This window comes from Gossypium arboreum, chromosome 1, assembly GCF_025698485.1.
Source record: "Gossypium arboreum isolate Shixiya-1 chromosome 1, ASM2569848v2, whole genome shotgun sequence".
NCBI lineage: Eukaryota > Viridiplantae > Streptophyta > Magnoliopsida > Malvales > Malvaceae > Gossypium > Gossypium arboreum.
The window spans coordinates 33637700-33656978 of record NC_069070.1 but is presented as its reverse complement, the minus strand read 5'-3'; the positions used below and the strand labels follow the sequence as shown (position 1 = coordinate 33656978).

Sequence of the window (19279 nt, the reverse complement as noted above, 5' to 3'; positions counted from 1 at the left end):
CGTGCAGGGGACACACGGTCGGAACACACACCCATAGGGCAGACTGTGCGTCACACACAGCCTAGACACACGCCCGTGTGTCTACTCATGTGGACAATATAAGGCTATTTACCAAGCTTATTTGCCACCCTTACTTAACACAACCTACATAATAGCAACCACAATCATGATAAGACTATCTCATGCAACCAAATCAGCCACAACTGACAACATTCCATTTGTGCATTTTATTCATCTATGAAAATAACATCTTTGCATATAAATCAAAATGAATATTAGCCATCATGTAAGGCTTAATACAAAATGAGGGATTTATCCCAAGCCAACACATTGACCAAATTAATAATAACACAAAAAACAAGTCTAAATCCCATAAATGTCATATTCAAAAATATAAATCAAACTATATCGAATACTTCGATTGATAGTGTGATCGATATCTCTGACTTTCTTTGGTCATTGAGTTAGATAGGCGGCACTCTAAGGAAATGAAAAATGAGAGGGAGTAAGCATAAAGCTTAGTAAGTTGCACATAAATAAATATACAACATAACTTTACCACACCCTTACTTAACACAACCTACATAATAGCAACCACAATCATGATAAGACTATCTCATGCAACCAAATCAGCCACAACTAACAACATTCCATTTGTGTATTTTATTCATCTATGAAAATAACATCTTTGCATATAAATCAAAATGAATATTAGCCATTATGTGAGGCTTAATACAAAATGAGGGATTTATCCCAAGCCAACACATTGACCAAATTAATAATAACACAAAACACAAGTCTAAATCCCTATACATGTCATATTAAAAAATATAAATCAAACTATATCGAATACTTCGATTGATAGTGTGATCGATATCTCTGACTTTCTTTGGTCATTGAGTTAGATAGGCGGCACTCTAAGGAAATGAAAAATGAGAGGGAGTAAGCATAAAGCTTAGTAAGTTGCACATAAATAAATATACAACATAACTTTACCATTCATCAACAAGAATCATGATACAAAAATGGCTTAAGCAAACTTACTCATCAATATTCAATACACCTAATGTAGCATATATTGAGATCACATTTCATGCATACCATATAGGCACCTGTGCCACTCACAACACGGTTATACTTCCCTTGTTAACTTGAAATCATACTTTCATCGTTGAACCATTTGGAACACTATTAGATATTCATTAAAACTTAAACATAGGGTAAGATGTCGATTCCATGTCCCAGACATGGTCTTACACTGACACATCTCGTAGCCCATGCATGTCCCAGACATGTCTTACACTGACTTACGTCTCAAGGCCGATACATGTCCTAGACATGTCTTACACTAGCACTCGTCTCAATGCCGATGCCATGTCTCAGACATGGTCTTACACTGGCTTTTATGATGTGGCCGATGCATGTCTCAGACATGTCTTACACTAGCTCACAATAACCCATAAGTTATGGTATGAATATTCGATTTATTTCCTAGATTTAAACGGGAACTCTACTATCTCTATTACCATCATGCTTTCTCAATTCCACAATCAAGCAATTCATGCTATATTAAATTCAAGTACAATTCAACACATACATTAACATTGTAGTTGTATTATTTACATACAACTTACCTCAGATTACAAAATGTGGCGACTAGTTGATTTAGTCGATTTGCTTGGCTTTCCCCCGGTCTAGGTTCGGATTTGGTATTTCTTGATCTATAATAAAAAAATGCACTTATTTAGTTACTTTATCAATCTATGCACTCTACAATTCATAATTGGGCAAAATGATCAATTTGCCCCTAGACTTTTGTAAAATGACCATTTTACCCCTAAGTTCGAAAATTGATTTTTATCAAATTTCTTCATATCTTAAGCCTAGACGAACCCTTTTTACTCTTATAGCAACTCCAAATTCCTACTATTTCCCATACTTAACATCTATTTTACAACTCATGTAAAATAGTCATTTTAGGTGTTTTCATGCTAACACATTTCACAGAAGTTGTTCATAACACACCCAAGACTCATTTTCTTCCATAAAAACTCAGAAAACATTACAAACCCTTTCATAGCAAAATCCTACACTTTTGATTATTTAGCAAAATAGTACCCTCATTAGAAAACTCATGCTTCAAGGGTCTCAAAAGTACAAAAATATTCAAGAAAAGCCATTAAAATCACTTACTTGTGAAGGCTTAAAGTTGCTGAAATTTTTAAAGCTCCAAGAACCCTTATTTTGCTAAAAATTTTGGTGGTAGAGAAGAAGATGAGAAGGTGATATCATCTTTCTCTTATTTTATTTCTATTTTAATCAATTTAGCCACCAAACCCACCAAATTTAGACTTTTTTTACCAAGTTTGTCTCCTATGGCCGGACATGCCTCCTTAAAGGGTCTAATTTCCCTTTAAATACCCTTAATTTAGGTTCTCTAGCTATTTGGCACTTTTAACTATCAAAATAAGACTTTTGCATTTTATGCGATTTAGTCCTTTTTCACAATTGGGCTCACAAACGTCACAATTAACTCACCAAATTTTTCATGCACTTTTAAGAATATGCTATAACATCTAAATAATTATAAAATAATTTATCCGACTCTGGATTTGTGGTCTCGAGACCACTATTTCAACTAGGCCCTAAATCGGGCTGTTACAGCAACAACCACTGCTTATATATCAGAAGAACACTATTAAAACTCATTCGTAACTTTTAACATCATCACAAACCCAAATAACCCTTACACTAAGCATTAATTCGTCATCTTACTATTCATACATTCTTACAGGCATACTATTCTATAGCATAACATGTAGAGTCCTTACCTTGACATAGAGCAATCACTTATAAAATTCGGGATCTCAACTTTAGCTTAGAGAAATACCTTCGGTTCCTCAATAACCTTGTCTTAGAAGAAAGAATAAGAGAACTCCCCTTACCTAAATTTCAATAACTATTATTATTATAATCTAGGTTCTTATTGGAACTTGATAAATGTCACATCATTATTGAATTGTCTTATCAAAAGTCTACAACTTCCAAGAAACCTAATTGAGTATTCTCTTATCTTTTAACTATTCTGGTTCACATTCAGTTGGTTCCTAACCAGCTTACCTTGCAACTTAACTTGCATAATGCCAAAATTAAAGGGTGCACTATCCCTGACGTGAACTCATATGCTCGGTATCAATTTTACTTGGTCGCTAATCTTATTCCAACTAACATAGCCACTTACAAGAAATCTTTATTGACTTAACCATAAAATTGTACACGTCCACTCTATAAGCTGAAAGATGCACTTGGGTGAAGCCTACTCCGCCAATCATACTACCTTAGAGCTATGCGCCAAACCTTGTATCCGCCATATTCGCGATGTTACAAGAGTTATACATGGGTCGGGTTCAGGTTGGGCCCTAACAAAATTTTAGGCCAGATTGATAGGCGTAGGCCCGAGCCAGCCCAAAAAAATGGGCCTAAATTTTTTCCCAAGTCCGATCCAAATAAAAATGCTAAAATCCGGGCTTGGCCCGTCTGTATTAATTTTTTAAATTTAATTTTTATATAAAAAATTAAAAAAATATAATACACCATATACACTAAAAATATTAAAATAAATGTTTCCTAGCAAATTGAAAATAAATTTAAGAAAGTTTGTATACTTAAATAACACTAAGATAAATGCAACTTAACAAGTAAATGCCTCTAAAATAGTAGTAAAATTAACGATAAAACTAGTGTTATATAATATTCAAACATTAACAACACAATAATAGCAACATAATAGTGAAATGGTGACAAAAGGTGGGAAAATAGCAGCAAAACAGTAAGCGGTTTTTAATTGTAAATACGGACCAAGGCCGAGCCAAAAACCTTACCCAAGGCTCGACCCATTTTCTAAACAGACATTTTTTTTTTTTGCCTTAGCCCATTTTTTAAGCTTATATTTTTACCCAGAACATCTTATTTTTTGAGTAGGTCAAGTCAGGTGTCCGACCCCATAAACAACTCTATCGCCTACCACCAATAGGAGGAGGGGAGAGAGAAAGAGAGCACCAAGTAACATAAGGCTAGGCAACATCATTGCACCTTCAACATGTACACCTTGAGTATGGGATGCCATGTCGGATGTCGCAATCAGGCTCTAAACAAAGTGTCAAAAGCCACCATGAACCCTCACATGAAAAATGAAGAAAACCTAAGGACACCGGTATTAATCTAGCTATTAGACTCATAGAGCTTTAAGAGTTGACATCGATAGAAACACAGTAGAAGAAGAAACCTAACAAGCATAAAAGGAAACAAGGGGCCAAATTAGAAAAAAAGAGAAAAACCCTCATGAATAATGTTTGAAAATTGATGGATAATTAGTATTCTGACATTTGAATGTTTTATAATATTCTTTTCCCTTATAGTGAAAATTTATCTTGAAAAATGGCATACAATATCTTCAACACTTAATAGCTTATTTGAAAATTCAAAAAATGTGTGTAGTTAGGCATGTTACTTCCTTTTCATCTATTCAAAGAAAGGTATATTTCATACATCAATTATGGCTTCAATAGATACTTCCATCAAATTTCATTACAATACAATTTTTCAATTAATTTCTGAAAAATCAATTTGAAGAACACAATTATTGTTTAAGTAGATTTTGAAATCTGTAATTACTTTTTATATAAAATATTTAGAATTATTCATAATCTTTTAAATAAAAAGATAAAAGTGGTTGAGCGCATTTGAACGCTTATCCTCTTATATTAACAACAGTACTAATATTAACTAAGCTAGTATTACAATTGAAACGTGAATGGCCAGTTTGGAATACAAAATTTAATAGCTAATACTGATGATTAAGTTAAGACGCAACCATTATTATGACTGGTCATTGTTTTTATTCGTAGTGTTTTCATTAACCTTTGGGAGAAATAATTACAAAAATTTTCATCAATATCAACAAACTGGATTACACCATACATATCTGTCTAAACACTAATAGTTGAGAAATAATCCAAACCCGAAAATCAAACGAAAACGGCAAATGAACCCAACGATTATTATTATATAATTGTCTGCTAAAAATTCTCTTTTGTTTAACTTATATAATCAAAATGAGTTACCTTCAATTAAAAAACCCAACTTGATTAGTGGAATATATATAGAGACAAGTTGAATACTCTGTTTTCATATTTTAGCTCTGCTGCACTCTTCTTTCTTATCAAATTTTCTGGTCCCGCTCCATAACATTTCTTCTTTCTTTTTACTTTTCTGGACCAAGTATCCTCAAAAATCAACTTGGGTTCTTTATTTCTTTTAAGACTTAGATTCCAAAGTTACCAAAAAATAGCTAATTTATGCTCTCAGTTAGGTGACTGTGAAAAGCACTGGTTTTTTTTTTTTCTGAGAGAGATATTTATTCTCTATCCCTTTTTCCACAAAAGCCATTTGCTTGCGTTTGGTTTTTTTTTTTTTTTTAACTCTGCAACTTTTTTGCTCACAAAAATTTCATCTTTTTTGGCTCACTCTTGGTTTTCTCGTCGTTTGATGAACTTTTTGATGAAGAGATTAATGGTGGATTTCTCTTCGTTTCAAGCTTCTCTTTAACGTGTTTGTTCTTTCTTTCTTTCTTTTAGTTCTTCAGCTTTCCCTTTATTCTCCTCGTGTCTCGACTCTCAAAGCTCAAAGGAATCTCTTTCCTTTTGATCTTCCTTTTTATTTCACTTCCTACTCTTACTTAAAACCACAACAAAAAAAAAACCCAGAAAAACCCAGAGAAAATGGATCCTTGTTCAGTTTCTTTAATCAAATACACTGAGCACCGCAATGAAACTAAGCTCCTTTCGCCATTGGTAAATGGAAGAGTCGAGAATAAGCCAGAAATGAAGCCTCGAATTGTACGAATTTCAGTTACTGATGCTGATGCTACTGATTCTTCTAGCGACGATGAAGAAGAAACACGAATGATACGACGCCGTTCTAGGAACAGAGTCAAGAAGTTCGTCAACGAGATTACCATTGAATCAACAAATCCCACAGAGTCGAGGTGTGTTCGAAAAAAGCCGGCGGCGGAGAAGTTAAAAGTTAAAGCGGCGGCGAAAGTACCGGCGGGGAAGAAGTTTAGAGGGGTAAGGCAACGACCTTGGGGAAAATGGGCAGCGGAGATAAGAGACCCGTTAAGACGTGTGCGGTTATGGTTAGGTACCTATAACACCGCCGAAGAAGCAGCAATGGTTTACGACAAAGCGGCTATTCAGCTACGTGGTCACGACGCCCTCACCAACTTTACAACTCCTCCGATGAAAGACGAAAACATCAGCCAAAAACAGTTATCCAGTTCCGATTACAACTCCGGCGAAGAATCACACAACAGTTACCTTTGCTCTCCGACTTCCGTTCTCCGTTGCCCTTCGCTTTCCATCGACGAAGTCGATTCTCAAAGCTTCGAAAAATCGCGCGAAACCAGAAACCGACCTCGAGACGTCCCCGACGATTCTTGCTGCATATCGGGAGAAAACTTATCGGATTTCTCCGAACATTCATCCTTGTTCGCCGGCGACATATTCAGTTCAGTGCCGAGTTTGTTCGACGATCATACAAGTTTACACGAAGGGTTTTTGAAAGATGATTTTGGTTACGGGTATTTGAGTTCGGGTGGGGATTTCGAATTCGGGTTTGGTACCTTCTCGAGCTGGCAATATGTAGATGATCATTTCCAAGACATCGGGGATTTGTTCGGGTCGGATCCTCCGTTTGCCTTTTGACAGTGGTTTTATTTATGTTTTTTTTTCCTTCTTTACCCCTCGTGTAATGCCGGTTTTACGGTAAGTTTTGTATCGGCGGGAACTGAAAATACCGTATTTGTGTTTTTTAATTTATTTTATTTCTTAGATAATTTCTATGTTTTTTATTAATTACTAAAATGAGAGTAATTAAACATCTCCGTCACAGTAACGGCGACGGACTAGTTAGGCTACGTGTTTCCTTCTCTGAGAGGGCTGTCATTTATGTTTTTTTTGTTGTTCTTGTTGTTTTTACGAAGGCAGGTGTTGCTGCACGTGAGTGGAACATCTGGGAAGGTTTTTTTTTTTTGGGTAATACTACAATAAATGTTCTAGAATTTAAAGTCTTAATGAACTGAAGTTCACACGTGATGTGTAACGGGTCAAATATGTTTTACTTTAAACAGTTATTACACTATCAAATATTTTAATTTCAAACGAAAACTCAGATTTTAGAATATGAGTGAATGAAAAATGTAGTGCTAAAATTATATTTATAAAAAAAAATCAATAGTTGAATTAAAAGGTAAGACAAATAAAGTGATTATAAATAAATCAAGATTTGATTTTCAGTTGTTTTATTTAAATATTTCATATAAAAATAGTGAAAGATAAAATATTTTATTTTATTAAAACAGATTTTGAGAATCTTTTAATTGAGTCGGTGTCAATTTGACTTATGACACAAATTCAGTGAAACACGTTATATATAGTATAGATGCGGTGGATGTATCAATTTGATGTATTAACTGAGTAAACATGATTAAGAAGAAAATTAGTGTTGCAATCCTATAGTACAACCTAGAGAGTTAACTAGATTATGACACACATATATTGTAGGTCAAATAAATGTATTATAAAAAATTGATTTAGGAACTTAATTAAGATTTTAGTTGAAATGATAAAATTGAGACAATATATGATGTTTTAGGTTTAAATTTTATTATGTGTGTATTTTTTAGCTTTTATATGAAAATATATAATAATAAAAGAAGATAAAATCACCTTCATAGTAATATTTATTACTTTGTAGAAAGAATGAACTTTTGGTTATTTTTCAACTAAATTGGACTTATTAATGAGTGACATCAACTTAATTAAACATGTAAAGATAATCTATATATATATATATATATATATATATATATATTCAAGGATAATTAGGTAATTTCCTTCCTCTCGCACCCTATACTTATCACATGCGATAATAAATAAAATGTTAAAATATACTTTAAGTCTTTGTACCTTTCATATATTTGGAATTTAATCTCTATTTTTACTTCCAAGAATTTAGTCTCTGTATTTTTACAATTCAAAATTCATATCTAATTGCTAATGCCTAAAAAATTCTATTAATTCATAGATATCACATTTTGAAATAATAAAATACTTAACGATAGTCATGCACCAAACATGACGTTACAATAAACCTGAATTTAACATAAGAATTTTAATAGTATTAATAATTTGATTTGTATTTTTAAATTGAAAAGTAAATGAATTGCATTCTTTAAAATAAAATTAGGGGACTAAATTCTAAATATAAAAAGAGTACAAGAGCTTAAAACATATTTTAACCGAAGTAAAAACCTAACAAGTCACTAAGACCTTTTGTGAGTAGTAAGTTTGAGACACTATATTCAAGTCCCATTGTGTGTAAATTATTTACAGGTTTTTAGCCCAGTTTTTTATTCAATTTATTTTAAATATATTCCAGTTATAGATCTAAATTGTATATTATATTGATTAATTCTGATTATTTGTACTTAAAATAAAAACAAATAGAAACGTAACAAAATTTACCTTAGGAGAAAACGAAGGTTTTTTTATTCTTTTACCTTTCCAAAGTGAAAATCATTAATGGGATGATACATTGATGTTAGGTTTCACTCTTATAATATAATGTGTATGTCTAGTAATACTAAGAAAATACACTGAAAACATCAAATATGCCTTTGAACGGACCAAAAGCAAGCACTACCATTGATATTGCCCAAAGAAAGTAACCTTTTTTAATGTCATTTCTAGTTTCCAAGAACAAATGAAACTTGGACAAGATATGGTGAAGCTTCATTTTCACCTCCTTCACTACAAATTTTGACCACTTCACTCTTGGAAAGGAAAATCAAAGGGGACAAAGAGGTGGCTTTACACTTGGGATGAATTAAAATGATTTGTGAAATTATAATCAATTAATTTATCAATTTTTTAATAAAATGAGTAAAATATAATTGAATTTCTAATACAAAGACGTCCATGATATTTTATTAAATTTAAAAATAAGGACTCAAAATTGTAATTTTAAAATTTAAAATATACTGAAACAAAAGAAATCAAATTAAAATAATGGCATAATTTAATAAAAATAGAATGATGAGGCAGTGGGGAGTGGCGACTGGCGTGTGAGGCGGCCACTAGGGCATTTCAGTTTCGGGGTCCCTTTTCAACTTAGTGTTTGTCTGTTGGTGAAATTTAGCAAATCAAAGCTTTTCATCATTTTTGGGCCAAATATTTCCTTAGGTTGATGATGTGGGTTTTAATTTTCTTTTCTTTCCAGTTTATCAATCCTCTCAATTTAGACCATCGTTTCGAAAGGTTATGGGCAAATAAATATGGGTTTCATTGCAAATCAAAACCCATGCATTTTGCTATATTAATTAATCCAAACAAAAAAAAAACCACTGAAAATATCGAAAGCAAAATGATTTATTGAAACAATTTTTGGATGATTTTGAAATGTATCAAATTGTGTGGTCCCATAAATTAGCTGGAGGAGAGTGCAAATGTTGCAAGATGTTACAACTGAGCCATTGCAGCAGCAAAAAGGAAAACCTGTGTTCTGGCTTTGCACAATCCCCCAATGCTAAATCCAAAACCATATTAATTATCTAATGTTTCATACTCCTCTTCCAAATAGAGTTAAAAGATTCATTAAATGAAGATTGTCCTCATTCTAAAATACTTTTTTTATATATTTATTTGATACTTAATTCAATCATATGGATTTAGTCCCCATATTATAATTTGATTAATTTTACTTTCTTCATTATTCAATTTTAAAATTTCAGTCTTGATATAAACTGTAGTAATTAAATTTGTTAATTTAAATTATTTTTAAGTCCGATATTTTATTCACCAATTTCGTTATTTTTAGTATTTATACTTTTGATTTTCAAATTTCAATTCGGACTCAAATGATAAACATTAACTCCATTAAATAAAATGATGTCGTTTTTTTTGTGAGTATTATGTGAAAATAGCTAATTAATATGGTATTACATACAAAGATGACGCTAGAAAAGCAGACAGAATTTCCTTGATGAAAATTTAATGTTTATAATAATAAGTTGATTTATAATAAAATTTCACTTTGACTCCTAAAATACGAAAATAATTTCTATTTAATCTCTTTAAACAATGAAATTTTAAAATCCTAAACCAAAAATAAAATTTAAGCATAAACTCCAATGGCGATAAAATTGTGTGATATTTGGGGAAATTAGATAGAGCAAAGACAAATATTTAGAGTGAGGCGTACAACTGGGATTTTGGTTTGTTGTTTAGCTCCCAATTGATGAGAGGCATTAAAAGTGTTTTAGATCATAGGTCATTGTCTTCTGGTGCTTTTATTGTTTTAGGGCCCTCAACATCATACACATTGCATGATCATATTTCATTTAACATACCAAAAATATAAATTTATCAAAACTTTTAATCTTGTCATGTCACTTCTTTCTTAAATTCTGAAAATGACTAATCACTCCATCATTTCACTTTGTTAATGCAATTCTTATTTAATTCATTTTTATTTTTATTTATAATATTTTTAATTAAATTGTAATTATATCAATTCTTTTTAACGTAACATTATTTCTCCCGAACTAATAATTTTATGTTGTTTATATGAATCTCTAAAATTAATTAAAGTTTTATGTTTTTGGTATGGTTAGATATGGTTGAGCATATGCTTGGGTATGAATATTAAATCAAATTGAACTAATTTTGTATTTCTTCTAGAGAATTTCTTAATTGTTCTAAAGCAACTAGAAAGAGATTCTTTAACCAAAAAGGATTCAGTTTAGATATAGGATACCTATCCAGAAATTTTCACAACTCAATCATATATGATGGAATCATCAATGATTTGACCTTTTCGAACTCTATCTATAACTCACTATAGGATCAGGAAACAAAGAGAAAATGTATATGAACGAGATATCCAACAACAAGAAGGAGGAAAAGGATTGAATAGAGGAACTCCTAAACATTTGACGATCTCAAATGTGTCGATATTAATGGTGACTCATTATTTCGATGAATTATTTCTTCGGATAGAAGAAAATCAGTAATCACTATCTTGAAATATTGTTGGAAAATATAAACATCACATATAAAATAAAGGCAATTACATATTATTTACGATCATAATATGTTAGCCCAAATTAAAAGTGATCTAATTTAGTTAAGGTTTATTGGGCTTTAATTATTAAATAAAGTATGGGTCAAATATGTGTAGATACTGTAGTAACTAATTTCTAATGGATGATGGCCTGATTAAAAATTAGGGCTAATGTGCCAAAATTATATATTAGGGTTATGGTCCTTAAATTACATATAAGATAAATTTTCTAATATCACATCTTTAAAAAAGAGAGAGTCACTTTCTCTAGATTACTTATGTGTTAATTTAGAATATCAAAATCCCAAGATCCATAGATTTCAAGAAATCGATGAATTCGGGTACGCTTCCGCATCTAGTTTTGTTCTTGATTTATTTTTAATGATTTGACTTGATGGATCCTGGTTTACAATTCTAAATATACTTTACGATTCTAACAAGTGGTATCAAAGCCTTATCTCATATTGAATCATTGAGAACAAATTGATCCTCAATTATTTTTGGGTTTATTCGTTTTTCAAATTTTATGGATTTAATATTTGGATTTAGTGTTTTTTTTATCATACATGTCAAATCTTTTGGATTTATGTCAAATTTTTAAAGTTTCGATTTGTTTTAATATTTTAAGGATTTAAAATATTGATTTGGTGTATTGATTAATAAATATTTTGGTTCTTAATATTCGTTAAATATTCCATCAATTTTGCGTGTTGAAAATATTAATAGAAACCCTTTATGTTATAAATATAGGTTGGATTAATATTTGAATATGCGATTCAATGAAAGATTAAAGATTATAATTTATTTGGTTCTTGATTTATGCATGTATTAGGCTATTGTTTTTTTCTTCTTTCATTGATGTTGTAAAGGTTATTATTGTAAAAAAAAAAAGACTGCAGAACACGCATAAAGACTGATTTGGCTATTGATTTTATGCTATTAAGGAATATATATTTCGTATGTGCCGTCACCTTCCGTCTTTATTATTATTTTTTAGTTATTCTTTTTCACCTTTGACTATTGGGTAAATTTTAAATTTGAATATTGGTATGTTTATATATATATTTTAAAATAACTTAATTGAAATAAAAAGTTGTCAAAGTGATTTATGTTATTGAAATATTTTGTTTTAAAATATTAAAGGTTGTATGCATGTAACTTAAGCTACGTTAATACTGATCGGCAAAAAAGAAGGTTAATAATATTACATGTGCAACTGTGGTAATAAACATGTGACGATTATTCGGTTTTACATGTAAGTAATAAATCAACCCAAAGGAAGATTTATTGTTTGACATGTTCTTATTGTCAATGTTTGATTACGACACCAATATATCACTTACAAGTTAATATTTTGTCCAAAGATAAAATATTAATGGAGTGTCCGATATCTTAATATGAGGTTTTCCTTTATTCAAATTATTTTGGTTTATATTTAAAGTCTTATGTGAGGTTATTTTGATTTATTCAACTATTATTATATTTGCCAACATCATTTTATGTTGTTTTGGGATAAATATATATACATATATATACTATTAATAAAAATATCTTGAAACAAATAAATTGATTTTAGCTTTGATTTTTAATTAAGAATATCCAATATTTTAAATAGATTAGTTGAAACAAAATGTTACCAAAGTGACCTTTTTTGTGTATATTAGTTTATTTAAAATATTAAGATGATTACATATTTTTGTGATTCACGCGTTTATTAATTGACCCAAAAGTAAGTTAATATTCGGCAGAATTTCAACGACAACTGAAGTGGTAACTGTGTGACAATTATAAGGTACTTTATGTGAGCAAACATAATTTATTGTTAATATTTGATTACTACAACAAGAGTACCACTTACTATTAATATTATTGTCTAAAGACTTGATATTAATATTGTGTTTGGTATCTTGAGATGAGATTATCCATTATTTTGAATTTATTATTTACTTATGAGTATTGATTGTGAGCTTATTTTTATCTATTTTGTTCTGGATTCAACTAGTTTATCTTTTGCTACCACAATATATGCTAATATAAATTCTATACCCATGTTTAATGAGACTAATTTTAATAAATGGAAAAGGCATTTATAATGCGCGACTGTATGGACAAAGTCCTTGCACTAAGTGAAGATCAACCCACACCTTTCACTGCGGAAAACATGTTAAAAGGGATTTTGAGAGGTCGGATCGTTCAAATTGCATGAGTCTAATTATCATGAAGCACAACAATCCAAAAACATTTAGGGGCACAGGATTTAAAGAGATTACTCATGCCAAGGTTTCTTTGATGAAATTGAGAAATGTTTTACTAAAAACAATAAGGTTGAGATGACATCACTTCTGACTTCTTTGATGTCTATAAAGTATAAGGGTCAAGCAAATTCTGAGCAATCTAAGGGCTATGAGTTTTATGATCCCACAATTAAGAATACTTTTTAGACGAGAATTGCAACATATTTTTAGGATATTGAGTTTAGAGGGAGAAATAAGGTTAGAGATATTGCTTTTGAGGGGGAATTATATTCTAATTCAGTTCCTACTATCACTTTTAATGATGTTTAGGTTCTCATACCTATCATTGATCAAGAAGTGAATCTAGAACCTCAACAAGACAATGTTGAACAACTTCCTATTCAAGATGAGATAATTGTTCCAGAACAATAAACTCAACAACCTCAAGAACGAATGTCATTAAAAGGTCCACTAGAGAAAGGATTATAATGGCTTTAATGGAATATTTTGACCTTAAGCTGCATCAGATGAATATTGAGTTTCTCAATGGTAACATTGACCATACATTTATATGGTGCAGCTAGAAAACTGTGTCTAATGATGCGAAGTTAATGATGTGCAAATTAAATAACTTCATCTTTGGGATTTAGCAGACTTCTTGTCAATAGTATTACAAATTTTACCAAATGATTATCTCATGTAGCTTAGAGATGAATTTGGTCGATAATTGTATATACCATAAGTTTAGGGGGAGTAAGGTTCTACATTTGGTTTTATATGTTAATGACATACTGTTTGTCAATAATAAGTATAGTCTCAACCAATATCCAAAGAATGATTTTAAGATTACAGAAATACATAAGATTTTTTTACATTTTAGCAGTGGAAAGTTTAATGTATGTTCAGGTTTATATACATTGGAATATTGTGTACACTGTTGGGATATTAAACAGATATTTAAGCAACACTAGTTTGGACCATTGAATAGCATCCAAGATGGTTATAAGGTATTTTCAAAGAACAAAAGATTACATGCTCACATATTGGAGGTTTGATCAGTTAGAGATCATCAGGTATACAGACTCCAATTTTGATGGAATATGGATACAAGATTTTGTCATTAAAGTGCAAATTGTGAAAACAAATTGCAGTCTTTTATTCCAATAGCAACAAGAGCACATCAAAGTCAAAGCACATAAACTTTAGTTCCTGGTTATTAAAGTAAAAGTTCAGAGTGGTTAGGTGCCTATAAACCATATTAATACAAACTCCATGATTGCGGACCCGCTTACTAAGGGACTACACCTAAGGTTTTATAATATCACATTGCTCATATGGGTGTAATGTCATATAAGATATTTGGTTTTAGTGGGAGTTTATACTTTTAAATGCTTTCATGTTATAGACACATTTTCAGTTTGCGGACAGTAAGTTTATTTTTTGCAGAAATAAAGTTTATTTGGTTTATTCACACTCTAATTTTGGTAAAGTTTGATCTCACTAAGGTTAAGGAGGATGTAACGCCCCGTACCCGAGACCATCGCCGGAGTCTAACATGAGGTGTTAACAGACTTAATTCATTACTTAAACAGCTCAAACAATTTATTTTTAAAATTTCCAGTTAAACTAGCAATCTGCGTCACAGTCGCTTAAAAATTCATATCTCGAGTTCCAAAATTCAAAATCCAATTCCGTAAATTTTCCCTGAAAATAGACTCATTTATATATTTAATATTTTTTTATAGAATTTTTGGTTGAACCAATTAGTACAATTTATTAGTTAAAGTCTCCCCTGTTTCAGGGTTTGACTGCTCTGACCTCTGTGTATTACGAATCAGATATCTCTCTATACAGAATTTAAATGACTATGAAGTTTCTTTCTCTTAAAACTAGACTCAATAAGGAATCTATACATATAAAGAATGACTTCTAATTATATTTTTACAATTTATGATAAATTTTTAAAGTCAGAACAGGGGATCCAGAAATTACTCTGGCCCTGTTTCACAAAAATTCAAATATCTCATAAAATATAATTCATATACCTGTTTTGTTCAATCCATATGAAAATAGACTCATTAAGCTTCAATTTCATAACATACTCATCATTTAATTCCATTTCTACTATTTTTAGTGATTTTTCAAATTTACATCACTGCTGCTGTTAGAATCTATTTTATGGTAAATTTTACCTATTTCATGGTTTCCATGGATTAGCTAGCAATTTGACATACATAACACCAAATATGATCATGATTAGCCATTCCAATGGCTAATCATTACCAAGCATTTCCATAACACTCAATAACCATATCATAAGACCATATATACAAAATGGTTATAATGCTATACATGCCATACTCAAAATATACAAGCCATTATGCCAAGATGGTATACAGATAGTGTGAGCGAACCTCCGACCGTTCCCGATTTCCGAGCTGGCTTGTCAAAACTACAAGGAATGAAAAGGATGGAGTAAGCATAAATGCTTAGTAAGTTCACATGCAAATAGCAAGTAACATAACCATATAAGCAAACATAAAACATCATTTGCATAATCATCACCAAGACATTCATATCATATTTTCATTTATCATCTTACCATATTATTGTTATATCAATTTTTCAACCCGAGGGTTAAGTACATACCTGTTCAAAGTATCCATTTCACAACACTCACTAATACGTCCCTTTCATCTCTAGTATTCCTCCATTTGAGTAGAACTTTACCCGTTGAACACATCGGAATATAATTCGGATACATGGAAAGTTTGCACATAAGTGCCACATATGTAGCCAAGCTACCATGTAACTCGCCCATAAGCGAACTCGGACTTAACTCAACGAGCTCGGGCGTTCGCATCCAAAAGTTAACTCGAACTCAACTCAACGAGCTCGGATGCCTAGTTACATCTCTCGAACTCGGACTCAACTCAACAAGTTCGAACATTCGCATCCATAAGTGAACTCGGACTCAACTCAACGAGTTCGGATGCCCAAATATCCTAGTGACATGTCACTTGTATCCTAATCCATTCCTAAGGTTCAATGGGACCTTTTTCCCAATCATGTGTCTCAACCATCTTCTACGGAATGCCGATACCGATACTCGGTAGTATTTCACATTTTCCAAGTATATCACACAATTTGACATATTATCAAACAATTATCACGAGTATAATATTTCATAATAATTATCATATCATTTAAATAACATAAAAACATTTAAAATAATAACTATGTTACCAACATTTACATATGAACTTACCTCATATGCGAAAATGGCTACTTTTACCATTTCGTCCACAACTTGGTATTTTTCCATTTTAGCCCGAATTTCAGTTTTCCTTGCTCTATCATTTAAAATATAGTCTAATTAGGACTCACATTATTCAAATTGACCCAAAATCATATTTTGGAAAAATTACAGTTTTGCCCTTAAACTTTTTCATATTTACACTTTTGCCCCAAAGCTCGTAAATTAAACTTCAGCCTATTTTCTTATGTTTTATGACATGCTGATCATTTTTCCCTTCTATGGAAACATCAAATTCTCACTCTAACATGTACTTATGACTATTAGGTATTTTTACCGATTAAGCCCTTTTGCTCGTTTTCACTTAAAATCGAGTAGCACAAGTTGTCTAACATAATTTAAAACCTCATATTCTATCATAAAACACCAAAATACACAAATTTCACCTATGGATATTTTTCCAAATATAAAACCTAGGTTAAATTATTGCTAGAATAAGCTAAATCAAGTTAGCGGGACTCCAAAAATGTAAAAATCATTAAAAACGAGGCTAGAACAGACTTACAATTGAGCTTGGAAGCTTGAAAAACCCTATCCATGGTTTCTCCTTGCTATATTCGGCCATGGGGTTGAAGATGAGCAAAATTGGCTTTTAATTTTGTATTTTAATTCATTTTACCCCTAAATGACCAAAATGCCCTTACTACTAAACTTTCCAAAAATTCCATCCATGTCCAATTTTTGTCCATAGACTTATAAATTGGTAAAATTGCTATTTAAGACCTCCTAATTAATATTTCAAAACAATTTCATACTAGAAACTTCTAGAATGCAAGTTTTGCAAATTATTGGATTTAGTCCCTAATTTCAATTTAAGCACTTTATGCATAAAATTTCTTCACGAATTTTTCACACAATCATGCAATCATATCATAGACCTTAAAATAATCATAAAATAATTATTTCTATCTCGGATTTTGTGGTCACAAAACTACTATTCCGACTAGGCCCAAAATTAGGATATTACAGAGGAACTGTTGGAAATAGACATGTTTAAATCATATTACATGTAATTTCTATGCTACATATCCATACTTGATCTATGTCATTTGGTTGTGTTAATATATGTGATCATGGATGGATTTAGTTACAATATATGTAACGAAAGTCACATTAGTTCTATATTAACATAATTAATGGACAAGATTGTTTGGAATACCTTTTGGATATGATAGTAAAGTTTTGAGCTCATAAGGTTATATAATGACATGTAATTATAGATTAATTAGTATATATATGTGGTCCAAGAGGAAGATTGTTGGAAAATATGGACATCACATATATAATAAAGGTAATTACATATTATTTACTATCATAATAGGTTAGCCCAAATTAAAAGTGATCTAATTTGGTTAAGATTTATTGGGCTTTAATTATTAAATAAAGTATGAGTCAAATATGTATAGATACTCTAGTAACTAATTTCTAATTGATGACGAGCTGATTAGAAATTAGGGTTAATGTGCCAAAATTATATATTAGGGTTATGGCCCCCAAATTACATATAAGATAACTTTTCTAATATCACATTTTTAGAAAAGAGAGAGCCGCCTTTTCTAGATTACTTATGTGTTAATTTGGAAGAGCAAAACCCCAAGATTCGTAGATTTTAAAAAGTCGATGAATTTAGGTACGCTTCTGCATCTAGTTTTGTTCTTGATTTATTCTTATGATTTGGCATGACAGATCCTGGTTTATAGTTCTAATTTTATATTAAATATTATTTACGGTTCTAACAAATCTCACTTATCAGATTCCATTGTGAAAAACACAATTTTTTTTCTGAAGAATTCACCATGATGTATGTGATCCATGCATAATATCATAAAAAATTTATTCAAATTTTACAGTGTTACTTAATATCGACAATAGGTGCAAAAAAGATTATCTAAAATATCAAAATATTTATATACATAATTTAAAAATAAAATAACTCATATACAATTTAACATCTAGATTCATTCATTAAATATATATCACATCTTCACTCAATAATAAGACGTGATTCAAATTCTTTTATATTTATTTTAGTTAATTAATTAGAATCATTGTAATTTTAAAATAATTTTTTTCTAATTTGTGGAGTACATCATACATATCTAATAACAATTTCGGAATAAACACATGGAGGGATTATTTGTCTTTTGAAAGTGTGGATAAATCATTTTAAAATAAAACACATACCTTATATATAATAATTAAATTAAATAAAATTTAAAAGAATCTAAAAATTTCCTAATTGACTCTTGGCTAAAGGTATCCATGCGCTGGTCGGGTCCTAATAAAATTTTAGGCCTGTTTGATAGGTCTGACTCGGATAAAAATACTAAAACTCGGGCCCAACCCGATCCATCCATATTAAAATTTAAAAGAATTTGAAAATTTGCTAATTGAGTTTTAGCTAAAGGTGTCCATGAGTCGGACCGGACCTTAACAAAATTGTAGGCCCAACTCAATATATGGGCCTAAAATTTTACCAAAACTCGACTCGAATAAAAATACTAAAACTCAAGCCCAACTCGATCGGTGCAGATTGAAATTTTTTATA

At 30.9% G+C, this 19279-nt stretch overlaps 1 protein-coding gene across 1 annotated transcript; it reads left to right on the top strand.

Annotated features, from left to right (window-relative positions):
* The first annotated feature begins 5106 nt into the window (after positions 1-5106).
* LOC108454913 (ethylene-responsive transcription factor CRF1-like) lies at positions 5107-6895 on the top strand. The gene has a single exon (XM_017753541.2). It carries the CDS (start codon positions 5781-5783, stop codon positions 6762-6764), a length of 984 nt encoding a protein of 327 aa, XP_017609030.1. The 5' UTR covers positions 5107-5780; the 3' UTR covers positions 6765-6895.
* The last annotated feature ends 12384 nt before the right edge of the window (positions 6896-19279 follow it).